The sequence below is a fragment of the Leuciscus leuciscus genome (assembly GCF_965113295.1).
Source record: "Leuciscus leuciscus genome assembly, chromosome: 5".
Classification (NCBI taxonomy): Eukaryota; Metazoa; Chordata; class Actinopteri; order Cypriniformes; family Leuciscidae; genus Leuciscus; species Leuciscus leuciscus.
Genome location: NC_138729.1, coordinates 36,671,433 through 36,688,978, shown reverse-complemented (window position 1 = coordinate 36,688,978; position 17,546 = coordinate 36,671,433). Strand labels below are relative to the sequence as shown.

General features: G+C 38.2%; 1 protein-coding gene across 3 annotated transcripts in view; it reads left to right on the top strand.

Moving 5' to 3' along the window:
* Positions 1-17,546, top strand: part of unc5db (unc-5 netrin receptor Db) — a 206,204-nt gene that overhangs the window by 184,253 nt on the left and 4,405 nt on the right. For 2 of the 3 annotated variants that reach the window (XM_082169790.1, XM_082169789.1), the window contains exons 10-15: positions 1,598-1,954; positions 2,686-2,770; positions 8,335-8,506; positions 12,543-12,770; positions 13,935-14,084; positions 16,128-16,292. In XM_082169790.1, coding sequence (XP_082025916.1) covers positions 1,598-1,954; positions 2,686-2,770; positions 8,335-8,506; positions 12,543-12,770; positions 13,935-14,084; positions 16,128-16,292 — 1,157 coding nt within the window. Of the gene's footprint in view, positions 1-1,597; positions 1,955-2,685; positions 2,771-8,334; positions 8,507-8,862; positions 9,553-12,542; positions 12,771-13,934; positions 14,085-16,127; positions 16,293-17,546 lie in introns of those variants that run through there. The other variant, XM_082169791.1, reaches the window with a different exon arrangement.

The following is a 17,546-nucleotide window of genomic DNA, read 5'->3' as shown; positions in this document are numbered from 1 at the left end:
TCCCAAATGTGAGTATGCAGCAGCATATTTCCTAAATTTCAGCAGTTTCCCACCATAATTTTTCCCATCCTGACACCTTAGAACTTTGCAGGACCAGTCAAATTTATAACACAAACCTCTTGTCACTCTATAACAAAGCCTTGGCCTGCCCAAGCATGGCGACTAGAAATATCCCAAATGCCTGACACCGATCAGCCCATACTGGGGTAATTAACGATTTACCTAAAAATAAAGATCCATTAGCCTCCTGCCTCTCACCCCTCACTGTGCAGCAGCTGGCCAGCAAGGACTAAGTGACTCAAATGTTAGAGCTACTTTGGCACCGGGATGAATCGTGGGGGTTCTGTGATGGTGTGTGTCTGCCTCGGACTGGAAAAGGTGAGAGAGCAACAGCGAGAGATGAAGACCCCCTTCCAAGAGCTGTTCTGAGCCCAAGCTGGGAGGCGACAGATTTAAAAACTTGGAAAAACAAAAAGGTCACTTAGGCATACTTCATATATCTTTGTCTCCATTTAGTTGCTCTCTCACTTAATGAAGTAATTTTATGCGAAAGTCAAATCCCTAATGATTCCACTGGCGAACCAATGCTAACTGTGGTAATGGGTGATGACAAGCCATTTAAGGATGTGACTGTTAACATCAATCAATGCATGAAAGCAACTGTTGCCATGAACAATCTAATCTGACTAGTAGTCAAATAACATGGAAGCAATTAAGCTGAATGCTAGCAAAAGGGTCTGCACTGTATCTTTGATGATAAAGGTCTAAAAACACAAGTACATAAGCTGTTCAGGTCAGTTTGCATAATCTAAAATTCCAAAGTTGTGTGCTCTAAAGTAGTTCAGAAACACGTAGCACAACTGACTATACTTTTTTAGTTAAAGGTGCTGTATGTAATTTTCTTTGACTGTGCTAAAGCATAAAAATGCCATTTGTTTGCAGATATTTAGGATACTAAGTTACTAAGTTGCTAAGTTTACATACTTGTTTCTCTCAAAAACAATGCTACAGCCTCTACTTTGAAATGTGCGTTCCATGTCGGAATGTCTGTTTTTGTTTTGGTCTGTGTAATCCTGCCCACTGCCAATTTACCCATTAGTGTTTCGACACCCTGGGTTGCCAGTTGTTGGAAAACACAGCCTATTGCTGCCATGCAAGCCAGAAAACGAACTAGGTCATAAAATGGACTGTAACATATTAGAAAAATATGGAATTAAAAATCTTAATGTTCTAACACCTATTCAGAACCACGTTTCAGGAGGTTAGATTTTGAAGGGCCAAGAATTAAACTAACCTAACTAAATAATTGAGTTGGTGCCAGAGCATTTACTTTTCTCACATACTTAAAATTGTCCTTTTCACTTTTTGTATTTTTCAAGATACATTTTTTTCCCTTTTTCCAGCACTCTTAGAATGAATATTTTAGCCAAAACAGTAAATTAAATATTTAATCCTTTTCTGTTCCACGCCTTGATTTTTAAGCCATGGTCTGCTGCACTGGAGTTGGCATGGCAGGACCCCATCCTACCGTATTCTTTTCTTTTTACCTGTATCAACAACTCCCAAAATATCAAAGACTGCCTTTTCATCTCCCCAGGCAATCCACTTCTGCTGAATTCCTCCATGCAGCCCGATTTAACCGTCGGCCAGACGTACAGCGGTCCAATCTGCTTTCAGGACTCCATAGACAAAGAGCTCTTTGACCCCCTGCCAGACAAGGTCAAAGTTCAGAGCTCCTTTATGGTTTCACTAGGTGTGGCGGACCGGGCCGAGTACCATGTGAAAACCCACCTGGAGACCCTCCCTGCTAACCTTCACCCAAACTACAGCACAGTAGAAGGGAAGAAGACGACCCTGATTGCTGCTAATGGACTTCACACACCCGGGAAGACTTGGTTGAAAACAAGCGCAGTGTTTGGGCATCTCGGTGGCCGATTGGTCATTCCAAATGCAGGTGAGTGGAAGTATGTGTTTTTGTGTTTTATTTTTATGCAGTGATGACCAAGATAGGAGGTAATCTTAAGGTACAGGAAAGCTACATATCATTCATATTCTTTTAGAAATTGGTTTAGATGGAGAGTTCACCCAATATGAAAATACTGTCATTTACTCACACTAATTCCCTTCCAAGCCCACAAAACAATGGCTTTGGTAACTATGAACAGTATGTGAAATATTTGTTTTCTCTAATCATTGTTTTGCATGTAATAAGTGCCCCACAAGCAAATGTTCTCTTTGGCTAATGCTTGTTAGAAGAAAGACATAAAATCACAATTATTGTTATTTTTACTTGTACGTGTGCATGAGGGAAGTGAGGGAAAAAAAGTCAGACTACATAAAAACAACTATTGTTATTCAAGTGCACATGTACTTTTATTAGGTTAATTGTAATAAATAGACGAGGAAGATGATTACAAAGTTTTTGTATTTTAAACACATTAAAAATGCAGTTCAGCTGCTGAGAGAATTTTGTACATATTCACCTTTCACAAGGTTGTAATCAAATGTACAAATTTTAATTTGTAAATATAAGGACATGGTATAATTTTTGGTATAAAAAGTTATTTAGTATGTTAATGAATCTCATATTGACATTAATTGAATGTAATATAGGAATAAATGTGTATTGTGTAGCTGCACATAAATGGTCTCTCAGTGTTGATGTTTACGGTGTTGGTTTTCTAGGAGTGAGCTTACTGGTACCTCACGGGGCGATTGCTGATGACACCTCTTGGGAAATGTACATGCTCATAAATCAGGGGGAGTCTAGGTAAGACTGTAGACTGGCATATCTGTATCACTTTCATATTTTTTTGTGTAAGTATTAGCATTCCTTCTTAACAGTTCAGACAAAACATTTTTTTTTTTTTTTTTAATTCCAATTTCTGTTGTTCAAGAAGCTTTTAACAAGGCCCAGCATTATACAATAAACAGTCAGTCTCGACACAGAAATGTTCAAACTATAGACCTATTTCAATTTATATAATCCACTCATGCCAAATAAGAGCCTTAGATAAAAAATAAATAAAATAAAAAGATTAGCTAAATAGTTTAGGGCTATGTTCATAGAGTTTCTGAATACTTCGTTGAAAAACACATTCTTTTAATTCATTTAGGCAATTTGAAGAAATATTTGTGCGTTTGATTTCAGCTTCTATTTACTATTTACTAATGTCTTTCAAGGACATATCGAAATACACTTGTAGGATGTTTTTTTTTTTTTTTTTTTTGCTGTAGGAAAGACAAAAATCACTCTGCTACTTATACCACTGATGGAAAAAGTGCAGTTAGAATAGCTAAATATGTGGGAGAGAACTGCTAAAATGTGACTGTTGTTAATGCATTGTGCATTATTAAATCAGCATTAAGTCTAGTTTATGCAGTGGTTTATTGGGGTTTATTTACAGTACTGTTCTGAATTGTTACATTCTTGAAGTCAGATGCTACAGCTTTAAATGGTAACACATTAAATGAATAGATAAACATTTGGTAAATGAACATTTCAGATACATTGACAAACACACATTGCAGATGGCGTTATATATTTGTGCTTTTTGGTACTGGGATGGTGTCTGTATTATAGGAAGAAATACCATTACTTGGAACAAATTAATACAGGATGAAAATATCAGAGTTGACTTTTATCGTCAAGACTCTCTTACCTTAAAGTGAGATCTGATTATGAATATTAGAGATGTAGTCTGACTTCACACTGGAACGTGTCATGCCATAAAAGCTCTGTCAAACAAGCAGGATTCTGACTTCATGAGTTATTGAACTCTTTTCGGTGAAAAGTTGAAGTCTGATTATGACTTGATTTTCTTTTATCATGTCAAACATGAAGTTCACAGAAGTGAATCTTTTTTATCCTGATCATTGAGTGATCATTTTATGGGAGATGTTTTGGCATATATAGGTTATGGTCTACGCCCCCATCTGGCTGTTTCCTCATAAAACTTACTTGAGAGTTTCTGAAGGTCTTACATTTTGACACGTTGTGTATTATGTATTCTCAGCATGTAAAGGTAATGAGCCTGCGTGAGTCTTGATGTGTCTCTGGAGACAATATGTCTGTTGCACTCTGCCAAAACCTGAAGGAGATCTAACACAACTGCCAACTGTTATTGCTCTGACTGAATACATCTTCATAACGGCACAGGATGATGGAGGAAACAGTTACTACTAAGGAGTGTAAAATGAGGACATTATGAGTCATTGTTCACCACATCTGTGGCAGATCACCGATTTAGACTTGAAGCTTCAATGTGCACTCTGTAAGTTTATCCACACTAAAAATAGTTTTACTTATAAATAAATGAATAGCATTTTTCACAAATTATGTAAAATGATGTACTCATGAGGTGATTGCTCCATCATATCCTGGAATGGGTTGTGACTTCTCAAGATCACTTTCCAGGTGTGCAAAACTCCCAAAACGTACCCTTTCATACAATTCACTGCAATTTCCAGTTGAAATTAGCCCTAGAGGCGATAAAACGGTAACAACTCATATTCCTTTTTACACAAATTATGATTGCGGCCAGGGGCAGATTATCGATTAATAAAGACTCCTTTCTACACGATTCCTTGCACAATATAGAGCATTAATCGTTTAACGCCTCTCACCCGACTTTTCTTTTCCGAACTGCCCTAATACGTACAACAACCATAATTGACTCCAATCTGTTTGGATAAAACTCAACACACTTTTAGCGCCATTCACTGGATATTTCACTTTGAAAGTGTTGTGAAATGTGCAAGAAGCAACGTAATATAATTTAGCAAAATTGTTGGTGCCTGGGTTCCAGGTGTATCTTGCAAAACGTTACTACTACTCTTATTACTAATAATAATAATCATTTTGAAATGTGTCTGTGTTTTAGGTCTGTTTTTTCTTTATGGTGTGTAGCTTATAAAAAACATCTAGAATGGAACAGTTGATTTTGCACAAGAGTTAAAGCTGTGACTGCCTTCACAGAATTCACTTAATTCATAACTCGTTAAAATAGCATTGTAACATTTGCATCTTAGTTCAGTCTAAGATGACAAACCCCTTGTTCCAAATCTCTGACTTTCTTCTGTGGCACACAGATAGAGAAGTTTATCATGGAGCTTTTCTTTTCCTTACAATGCAAGAGGATGGGGATCATCAGGCTGCAAAAATTACCAAAATAAACACCATCAAAATTGACAAAAATCCACTGTAAATTTAGTGCACTGTATTTGGAGCCTTCCGAAGCAATATAACTGGGTCCTTATTCACAAATATTCTTGCTTTGAAATCTTTGTTTTTGAAATCATGCCTGACAGTCATGGTCACCATTTACTTTCATTGAATGGAAAAGAGCAGTTTGGACATGCTGATATAAAATAACTCCTTTTGTGTTCCACAGAAGGAAGGTCATTCAAGTTTTAAAAGACATGAGGATGAGTAAGGGATTATGGACTTTTCATTTTTGTGGAACTACTCCTTTAAATGAAGTTACTGATCAATTTGCCACACTGAAGTTAAGTCACAGTCAGATGCTTAAATGAAAGAATGAATACATAATAGAAGCATTAAGTTTGCCTATCGCCTCCTACAGTGTCCGTTAATGCTCCGGCACTCTGCTGCTCGACCCCCTAGCAGTGACTCATCAGTCTTTTTGAATAATGCTTCTCAATACAGACCTAGGAGCTTGCAGGAATAAGACCCTTGATGAGGAGGAGGAGAGTTGTAAAAAACATGACAAGACACTTAAGGTACAAGAGTGAAGACTCATTTAGAAGTGCAGTTCCTTATGCAACCCAGGTAACCTGCCTCTATCCTTGACTCGCATGAAACATGCAAACTAGTGTTGTGTTGCAGTGAAGAACTGTTTACGTAGAGGAATTCGGTTTTCTGTGATGTGAATACCAGAGAGGTGTAATGAAATGTAGCTTTTAAGTACTTTCCTGACATTACATTGCAGTTTTATCTGTTTTAATCCTTTAAAACAAGAAGGATATTATTTGAAAAATGTAAAGACAATAAACCTTTCGATTAAGTAGTTATTTTCTTGCTTGTTGTTCAAATACACACTAGTAAAGAAAAGTTAATTGAAGGATGATGTTTTCACTTTTAATGCCAATGTCAAACAGATACAGTCGAGGCATTTCAAACATTCATAATGCATTGTTCTTCATACAGCCTGTTTTAGTTAAACCTGAATGTGGTTTAAATCGCATTGAAGTTCCTACAGACCTGACATGCCTGAATAGTAATTAGATGTAAATAGAAGAACACTTGGAGAGAGTTTGGAAGAGGACGGCCTGATTGGCTGTAAAGAGTGGTTTAGTCCTTATTCCCTCTTCAGCAAAGCTGAATTAATATAGATTCAGATAAACTGAAAAAGCTTCTGGCGTCCTTTGGGCATACTGTAAAAGTCCTTAAAGCAAGTTCTGTTGATGTGGTGCTCCTCGACTTTCAAAGTTTGTTGTGAATTTTATATTCCGATGTGGTTAGTTGAAAAGATAGAACAAAACTTTGGATATACATGGCACTTTGGTGTCCCATTACTTAGTATTAAAAGCACAAATCCCAATGCATTTTATTAGATACATTTGACAAACTATTATTTAACAGAATTATTTATTTATATGATCTAATACAATTTTGGCTAAATTTACAACTATTTACAGGCCTGCCTGGATTTTTTTTTTTTTTACAATTTTGTCTATTACATTTTGATGATTAGATGATTTTTATTGATAGACAATAACAAAAATAAATAGTGCCACATATTTTATAGATATATATTCATATGCAGTGAAAATATGCAGTGTTGTCAACCAGAAGGTTTTTCCTTCCTTTCTTTTTTACCTCTAAATTTGCATGAAAGGCCAAAGCCTTCATTAACTCTTTCTCATTAATGGGTTTTCTGTTATGGTTTACCACCACAAGGAAAATATGGAAGGTAGCGATAATGGCCAGAAGATCATAAGCAATGACTAATGAATATGCAGGAGCTGGTAAAACGACTCCGGTACCCTCAGAGAATCAGTAGCTTCCCCTAAATCAAGGTTCTGAGTCGTGTTTTTAATGATTCTGTAGACTGCCGACGTGACAGCTTTAATCATTACGGTATCTATGCTGGATAATTGAAGGTTGTGATGTAGATTTCATTGTTTTTTTGTTTTGGTTTTTTTTCTTCCTTTTTTTCTTTCTGATCACTTTATTTGATTTAGCTAAATGTGTTCACTATTTTGATTATTGACCAAAGGGGTCTAGTGTAGCTCAAGAAGTTGAGTGTAGCTTTAGCCAAGGTCATGGGCTGATTTCCAAGAATTACATGCACTGATCAAATGTACAGTATACCTTTATAGAAGATTTTACAGATAAGATGAATGAAGACCAGGAGTCAGAGATGCAGTAAATTGAAGAACATTTTACTGAAGTTTAGTTTGCAGTTTTATCAGCAGAAGCCAGCTTCAACACTCAGCAAGGAGTTTGTAGTCCGCCCTGCCGTTCATTCTCAAAACAACAGCAATTATACTCTACACAGGTCACTAAGCTATGTCATCAAGTCAGTTTGAATGATTCTGATTGGTTAAGACACAAATAAACGTAGAACATTTTCCACAAACGGCTGTTCGTCAGAAGAATATCTCCATAGATTATCTGGATGCCAGATGGTTATTTCACCTCTCCTGCGTGCCAGTTGTTCACCTCACGAACGTCAGGTCCCGTAACAAAAGAGTACACACACACACACACAGAGTAATGCACAGATACACAGCTTGGATTTGGTCGAGCTCTAGCTCTGACCAGGAAACTTTCAAAGCATCTTTACAGTAAATTGCATGTAATCTGTTATCACGGGTGACTGTATCAAATTAATGTCCATATGTCAAAAATGTACAGTTCTAAGATAGTACAAATCATGCAGTTAACTAATCTCATGTATTCATTTAGGCAGAAACAATGATCTCATTAAAGCAATTATTACAAGTTGTGATCATAATTACAGTGTATAGAAAATTATAGAGTTTTAAAGAAACAAAGCTCAAGAAACATTTCATATTATTATCAGTGTTGCGCTGCTCCATATATTTTTTCAGGATTCTTTGATTATTAGAAAGTTTAAAAGAACAGCATTTATTTGAAATTGAAATCTTTTGTAACAATATAAATGTACAGTATTTACTGTCACTTTTGATCAACCTAATGCATCCTTGCTGACTAAAAGTGTTATTATTTTTATTATTTTCAAACCAAAATCTTAAACTGAGCCCAAACTGTTTACTTATTTATTTTGAAATAATGAGGGGGGTTTCTCTTGAAATTGTCAGTGATATGTGTTATCTTTTTGCTAGTGCCCAATCAGAGGAAAGGTGTGAGATTCTGTTAGGGCCAGAGATCACGTATGGACCTCCGGGGCTGAACCTGTCCTATCCTGTTGCCATGACGATAGCTCATTGTGCTGAAGTCAGCGCTGAAAACTGGAACATTAAACTCAAGAGACAAACCAAGGACAACAAGTGGGAGGTAGGAACAAAGACATGACTTCTATGTTTTTCACTGCGAATTCATTTCAAATTCCTTTTAGTGTGACTCATAAGAATGTTACATTTGAAAACATTGTCAATTATTATCATTGGGCCAGTATAGTACAATGCACTGGAAACCTTTGTCAACATACCATTTGAAAATGATTTAACACTTTTGTAGCACCAGTCCTTGACGATTAAACATTTTTGTGTCCATATAAATATATTTCTAAATCCTTGTGCTACAGTTAACCTGCAAACTGTGCCATGAACCAGTTGTAAGTTAAATGCATTTGAACCACATCCTTGTGGCAGCCTTCAGAGCTGTGAGCGTTTTAAAAATGTGTTGATTAGGCGATCCTGCGCTCTCGACAAGAGATCCAGGGACAGCAGCTCCTCAGAGGAGGCTACGGCAGTGAAGTGCTCAAGGAAAAAACAATTACAGCCTGTAATAGCTGGGAAGACACAGTTCATGGCAGTCAAACAGCGGGAGCATCCGGGCAAGCCGTCCCATCAGTCCCAGGATATATCGATCTGGTTGTAGTAGAGGACCACCTGAAAAAGGAGCTGACACGAGGCAATCAGGACAGGAGTCATGGACGGAACCTCCTTCCTGACCCTACTACAATCACTAACATTTGTCCTATTCCCATGTTTACTCTGGCATCAGCCTCTGAAAGCCTAACACTGTTAGATCTGAAAGTTGATGTATCAATGAAATTTTACTGTAGCGGCACAGAGTTTGTTTATTGTAAGCTGCTAGCGTTATTGAAGACGATTAGATAATAACCTTCCTTTTGTGTCTGACCACTAGCGCGAGTCATTATTACGATGAATTTCAGATTGTTCCAATGCACGGTACTTATCCTTGAGATTGCTACCAGCAGTCTTCACGAAAACTCATTTGCTGTCAGAGTTTTTCCCTCGCTTTTAACGGTTTTATTTGAGCCAGTGACAGGTCCAGTGTTGGTGATGGCTGAAGTAATTACATAAAAACTGCCGGCTAAATCACTGACTAGTCAGAAAAAGACTGCAGTAGTACACATTTCACATCTTTTGTATTGTATTTGTATCGTATTTACGTTGCTTTGAAGAGCTACAGTCACATAAATAAATGGTTGTCTGTCAGAAATTTGAAAAGAGCATGTATTGTATAAATGTCTGTACTTGACTTGATGTTAGCCTAACCTTGTCAAAGAAATACAGAAGTGACCTTGCAGATTTGTGAGTGATTCTATGTCAGTGTGGCGGAGTGAATTTAGCTTTTTCGTTCACCGGCTGATCATACAGTTACACTGGCCAAAATCACTCTTGAGGTGAAAAAAAACATCTTGCAGCAGCTGTAAGTCTGTATGAAGATGGTTCCTTTGAAGGCTTCCATACCAATGAGAAACCTTGAAACCAAGGAACAATTTTCAGCTTTTTACATATAAGAGGTCATCATAGAATATCCTGTAAGTTTCAGAACTGAAAACTCTGTTGTTAGTCCAAAAACAGCTTTTATTGAAACCAAACCTAGAGAACGACTCATAGATAGGTGAAAGACCGCCACTGCTGAAGAAGAGCAACACTTCTACGGCCCTGTCCCAAATGACACACTTCATATGCACTTTCGGTCTTGTGGACTTACAATGGCTGCCGCGTGCGCATGCCCGGTAAGTTCATGAGACCGTAGGGTGTCCCTTTTGTCATTTTAGGTTTCAGAAGGGTGCTCGCAAGATCCCCCTTGGCACTTTTGCCGAGCCCGCACTGACGGAGCTCCACAGCAGACTTCTTCCCGAAAGTCAAAACGCCGTTACGTCACGAAAGTGCAGACTCGTAGGAAGACCGCAAGTACTTAGGGTGCCATTTGGGACAGGACCTACATCAGTAAATAACAGACGTGACGCTAACACTGGATCGAGCAACTAAGCGATAAACTTGCCTTTAAAGAGTGCAAAATGTTGTGCAGTGCCAGGTTGTGGAAAAACATAGTCGCTGCATTTTTACTGTCACTATTGCTTTGTTACAGATCGTTTGATATGCACTCCTGCTTATGTGTACACTACATGTCTAACAAAAATCACCAGTGACCAGTGATTTCTGATATATAATGATTCATATACAGTCAGACGTTCTTTGTCTCAAACTCGTTTATTGTCAGTAAATCAAACCAGTGACTAAACGGTGAACTTCACATTGTTTCTCTTAGTAGGATGAAAATGATCTGATATTTAAATTGTGATTAAATTATATACAGAAAGTGATCAAAGAACGCTCCCTTTACAATCTCTGGAGCTGTCAATCAAACAGCGTGAATTTATCAGTGACTGAGTTCGGAGCTCTCGGCAAAACTCTCGTTATAATCAACAAATCTCTTATTTAAATCGTGTTTGCACTGTTAGTTATGATGAAAGCATTCGTGAGAGTGCAGAAATCGAGTTGCAATGATGAGATCGCTGCATTCATGCGCTCAACATGTCTGTGATCGGCTACAATCCTCATCCACTGCAACCTTTCATGCCACGGGAGTTGATTATAATGCTATAGATCTAAATATAAAGCTATAGATCTAAATATAATGCTATAATCAACATTTTTCATGATTAGTTGAGAGCTGTAACAGTAAAAACGTGCTAAAAGTTTTTGAGAGAGTTCCACGTGTAATTCTTAACAATTTCAAATGCAAAGATGTTAGCCAATCACAGCAGTGGGCGTTTACACTGAAGCCCCTTCAAACAGATTGTTCAAATTAGAGGACTAAAGTAGGACTAAAGTCAAGATAGGAAAAAAATCCTGTTTAATTCTAAATTATGACAGTTTTCCATGTAAAAATCATACTAAAATTATAAGTGCACCCCAAGAAACATTATAAAATAAAATATATAAAATAAAAATAATTGCAGTTCATGACCCCTTAAAGCTACATTCATGATATGTTTGACTGGGAGCAGCATTTCACTTTGAACCTTTCATAGCACTAAAACAATTCCACTCCTACATCTTGGTGAAATTATCATTTAAAAAAAAAACATATTATGTACCCTTATATAATATGGTCTCATTTCCCATGATAAATGTACACTTTGTAGGCAACCCTTTAGCACATGCAGTTTCTGATAAGCTTGTTGGCTGATAAAGGTCTGATAAGGTTAATTAACTCTAATTGCTAATGTTCCCTACGGTTTTATTGTGACAGCACGACTGCTCCATTAAAGCGATTGTTCACCCCAAAAATTTAAATTCTGTCATCATCATGCACCATCATGCTGTTCCAAACCTGTATGATTTTCCCCTTTATGAAACACAAAAGGATATTTGTTTAAAAATGTACTGGTGGTTCTATTCCACGCATCTACGATGAATGAGGACTGAGGCTTCAAGCTTCAAAAAGGGCACAAAAGCCCTGTCATTTACTCTCCCTCATGAACCTGTATGACTCTCTGCATGAAGGTGAGAGAATGGATTTTGGGTGGAAAATATTTGGGTGAATTATCCCTTTAAAGTTCATATGTTCATGCACTTTATACCAAGTTTTCATACACTATCAAAAATTCACTGAAGAAGTGACTATTTCTGTCATGACAACTCTCTGAGTGTTTGGCATGGTAATGGGTATGACAATGTTGATATGTTTGGTCTTGGCAGAATAGATCTGCTACGCTGCTGCTGCAGGGCAAGTACGGGACTTGCTACTGCCAATACATACACAACACTCTGCTGTGAGCAATGCTGCTAAAACATGCTGCTGCTGTACATGAATTACCCATAGCAGATCTATACAGGTGGAGCTGGGGAAGGTGGAGGGTTTTCTGAAAGCGCGCTGCAACTGCTACAGCAAATGCTGAAGTATTTGAAGGTTGATCAGCAAGCTCATTGGCTACTGATACAGCAGGAACCAATCAGCTGTGCCCTGTAGATAACAATGTGATTATAATCAGGTTGAGTTAAGGACCTATTAGCCTGCGTCCTCTAGTTTCATGACAGAGCTTTGTATGTATGATTTCATGAGCATGTCATGTTATCATAATTTGATCTCTTTCTTGGGTTCACAGGAAATAATGTCAGTAGATGATGAATCAACCTCCTGCTATTGCTTGATGGACTCGCATTGCTGTCATTTGTTGCTGGATCAGCCGGGCTGTTATGCACTGGTGGGGGAACCCGTCACCGATTCCGCCATAAAGAGACTAAGGATTGCTGTGTTCGGCAGCATGGAGGCCTCCTCTATGGACTACAACCTGCGAGTGCACTGTGTAGATGACACACCTCATGCCTTTCAGGTGAGAGCTGGACAGACAACATACTGTATGTTCACATTACTCAAATAGAGAGCAACAGTTGGGTTCCGGAAGTACAAATCCCATTTCATTTTCTCCAACAATTTTAACTTATAAACTGATATATATCATCATTAAAAACTCTTAATAGTCTACAATTTGAATCTCCTGATTTTAAGGCCATTAAAATGTCTTAAATATGTGTATTTCTTGTTAATATTTGTGACTTTAAATTATTAGTTTTATATTTTTCCATCATTTTAATGTGTCATTAGCAATGCTTCTTGGGATTGTAATTCTTCCCCTTATTAAAGAATAATACATAAAAAATTACAAATATGTAAAAAATACACAGTCTTGTACATTTTTTTTTTTTTTTTTTATACTTTTTTGTTTCAAATCAGTTTAAATGTAAATCTGTGGTGCATCACAATATTATAGCAAAAGTAGACTGCATGTGCAGTGGGGTCCAAAAGTTTGATTAAACTAGTAATAATGTGAGTTTGGAGTTATTATAGTTCATTTGTGTAATCAGAATGACCGAAATGGTCAGTGCTATTTTCAAACAAGCACACAGAGAGGATACAAAAGTCAAAGTCAATTACTGTTGTCTTGCACGAGTGCTCAGACACACACACACACACACACACACACACACACACACACACACACACACACACACACACACACACACACACACACACACACACACACACACAAAGAGAACACTCATCTCTGCAATGCAATGACACACAAAGCAGTTTTGACAGATGAACACTGTCATGCTTGAAATCAAAGAAGGCAGTAATCAATTTAAATTCAATTTTCTTTTCAAAGCTTTAACCAACACTTTGTTTGAAAGCACTTTTTTATATTTCTGAATGTTTATTAGCTGTCAAGCTTTTGTTCCTTCCAGACATTGTACTTTTTTTAGCTACTCAAAATCAGCTTCAGATAATATTTGTTATAATTGAATTTTAACCACAATGTGTAAGTGTTTGAGCCTTTTATCTTCTGAACTGGATAAACATTCAAGCACATTCTAAACAGATTAGCCACAATACTGTGGTTCTAGGTTGTCAAATCTATCCACATTTTCTTTCTGTACCACTCTCTGCCCTTCTGTGTTCTCACTTTATTTTTCTTGTACCTCCATTTTTTCCAAAGGGAGTGGTCACTGCTGAAACCAGCAGAGGAGGTCAACTACTAGAGGAGCCCAAGACGCTGTTCTTCAAAGGAAACTGTCTCAGTCTACAGGTGTCCATCCAGGATATCCCTCAGTTTCTGTGGAGCATCAAACCCTTCACCACCTGTCAGGTAACATAGTAATATTAGTAAGCTACTAGGACCAGTACTGTAATGTGCCATAGGCAGCTGCCTACACGATTGCATTGCAGACATCCCGAGAAGGGTCTGTCTGCATCCCGCAGTGCTAATAGCCACGCCCCCACGAGTTACGCCTCCTGCAAAGAAACAAGCGTGGATGTCATTGACTGAAACAATCTTTTCAAGAACATTTATTTTTTGTTTAATGTATGAAATGTTAGGGGTAATAAGTAGCCTGGTTAAAACCAGACCATTCTCAGTAGTAACTGAGTTATGGTCTGGCAAAGCTCCATAGACAAATCATTTCCAAAGGGGCGTCACCAACGGATGTCGCTCAAATGCCTCTCGGCGCAATTGGATAGACCTAAAACTCCAAAAACCAATCAGAGCGATCATCATGTGTAAAGCCATATGCTGCGTCCCAGTTCGCCTATGTTACACTACGCCATAAAAGTATACTCTTTTTGTGAAGAAAATGTATATTTACTTTTGAATGTGTAGCAAAAAAGTAGGCAACTTTTGGACATACTACTTCATCATCTTTATCGGACGGATCTGTCGCGTGCATCCCGTCATGTAAACTGCCCTGTCAATCATCTTGTCACAGTTAAAATCCTCTATTAAATCTAATTTAATTTCCTACCATTTCGGAGAGAAATGTAGTAGCATGTTCATCTGCCAGTGGGTCTTTCATGGAGACTGTCCTCATGTGTTTGCAATTTGAATATAATAATGCTGCATTTAAAAGTTGGTGCGCTTCACCAACGGAGTGGACGTCGCTCAAATGCCTCTGGGCGCAATTGGATAGGCTAGACCTAAAACCAATCAGAGCGATCGTCATCGTGTAAAGCCCGCCTCAACGTTTCTGATTGGTGCCGCGATTTCCACGGCATGGAAATGGCCTTGAATGAGCTCTTTGCCAGACTTACTTGCAGAGCAAATCTAAATTTGCCGGAAGTTGTCTGGGTTTTCCCAGGCTAGGTAATAAGGCTAACTTATATTGCTTTCGAATCTTATGCAGTATGAAATAACAGCTATTATTAAAACGTAAAATAAATTATACAATCAAACACAGACCTATGGTAATTATAGCTAAAAACCTACCTTTAACCCTATCCCTTCAATAAAATTTAAATTTACTGTGGAAGTTCATAAATAAAATACTTTAAAAACAAAACAGGATGACTTGTGGTGTCTGCTGATCAGTGTAATATGATATGTATGCCTCATCACTAAGTAGCGATTGTGAACCTTAAAAAAAGCAAGGAAAGTGAAGTAGAAGAAGAGTGGTACTATCATCGATTCTAGTGGAAGGTGCTAATTGACTGTTTCATACTGCTATACACAGTCGGACACACTTGGAGATCCCAGGTATAGTTATACAATACAGTATACATATGAGGTAAGTTTATGTGATCCATATTTTTGTCTTGTTGAAACTACAAGTTTCAACCCTGAAGAACGAAACCGTCCTACCTAGCATACAAATACACAGTGATAAGACAGTATCTGGTTCTAGGTTCATGCAATTGATCTGTTCAGGAGTGCTTGTCTCCTTGAACATGCTTTTGTATGCCTGCTCGAGGGAGAAATTAATCCCGGCATTAAAGCATCCCATCAAGCATTTCTTCTGCTCAGGGTTCCTATCACTGTTGACATTAGAGCATCTCACAGGTCATTTCAATATGCAAGGCTAGAGAAACGGCGCAGGAGAGGTCAAGGACACTCCCTGCAGACGTGCTGCTTCACGGAAATTAATAATACATCAAAGGCAATTGCTTTCTCTTCCCCTGCCCTGCTCCCAGATTCTGTGTGTTGTACATACCCCAGCAGTGACCCCTATCATCGGAATTAACAGGGATTAGAGTTTGTGTCTCTTTTGTACTGATGGTCTCATAGACGAGTCTTTTAACACACATGCTTCCACGTTTTTCATGGATCAGGTGCTTTTCATGACTCAGCTCTCTGATCTCTCTCTCTCTCTCTCTCTCTCCTTCTCTTCATTCCTGGTGTCCTCATCCCGCTCTACTGCAGGAATTCTCCTTCACCCAAGTGTGGTATAGTAACCAGCAGCCTGTGCACTGTGCCTTCTCGCTGCAGAGACATAGCGCCTCAACCACCCAGCTCTCCTGCAAGATCAGTGTGCGGCAGGTCAAAGGTCATGAGCAGCTCCTGCAGGTCTACTCATCGGTGGGAGAGGTCAGATTCACTCTGATGTCATCTCTGTCACTATTTACTCAGCCTCATGTTTATTTTTTTCCTGTTGATCAAAAAAAGAAGTCTCTTCCAAACAATGACAGCTTACTGTAACAGGCTGTCAAGCTCCAAACAAATATTTACTGATTTTTCACCTTCGCTGCATGCGACTCTCAAGTCAAATATGCTGCTTATACACTCTTAAAAATAAAGGTTGTTTATTGGCATCTATGGCTCAATGAAGAAATGTTAACATCCATGGAACCTTTCCACTGTGCAAAAAGCAGAAAAAAGGTTCTTTAAGATTATTAAAATGTTCTTCACACTAAGAAAATAATGGTTATTTGAAGAATTGTTTTTGGAACCCAATATAGTACTTTTATGGCATTGCTGCAAAAACTCAGTTTTGGAATCTTGTGTATTTGAATTTAGAGTCACAGCAGAGGTAAAGTAGCCTGGAAATCCAGACCTAAATCTAAAAGATTAATGGTCTGGCGTCGACTAATGAAAATCGCCTAGCTCGAGGGGCGGCACCAAGCGTGTATTTGAAAATCTCACTGCACGCAATTGGATAACACTACGACCAATCACAACAATAAACCCCATACGCTTAGCTACCAGCGGAGCTAACTGGTAGTCGTAGATTATACTCTTACCGTATCCGGTCGGCGAAACAGCAAAAACGTCCTTCTTGCAAAGGAAAGATTCGAGCGGCGTCTTCTGTTCCTGTTTTAAATAAAAAGCCAAGTCTAACTTGTTCATTGTAGCGGCCAAAGCCGTTTCAAACAACTGGTGTTCATCCATAGCCATCTTGCAATGTTTACTAATGACTTTGACGTCACAGCGCTGTCGTCATCTGTTTAGCTCGCCTCTGGCCCGCCTATATCAGATAACCCGATGTGATTGGTGCAGCTCAGATCGAGGGGCATATTCAATGAGCATCATTACTCAACACCAGAGTAACTCGCTGAGCAAATTCAACTTGTGCTCTCGCGAGAACTCTGGATTTCCAGGGTAGAGGTAAAGATCAATGTGAATAATGACTTAAATTTCAGTTTAAATTCACTCAGAGCTATCATACAGCTTCAGAAGACTTGGGATACAGCGCACATAAGTCATCTGGACTGCTTTTTTTGTCCTTATTAGAGCTTAACAGCCCATATTGAACGTTGTTGCATTGAATTTGTTTTATTTTTTATAAATCTTTATAAATTCTTTTTTACAGGTTTGAAATGACAAAAATAGTTAAATTAGTTA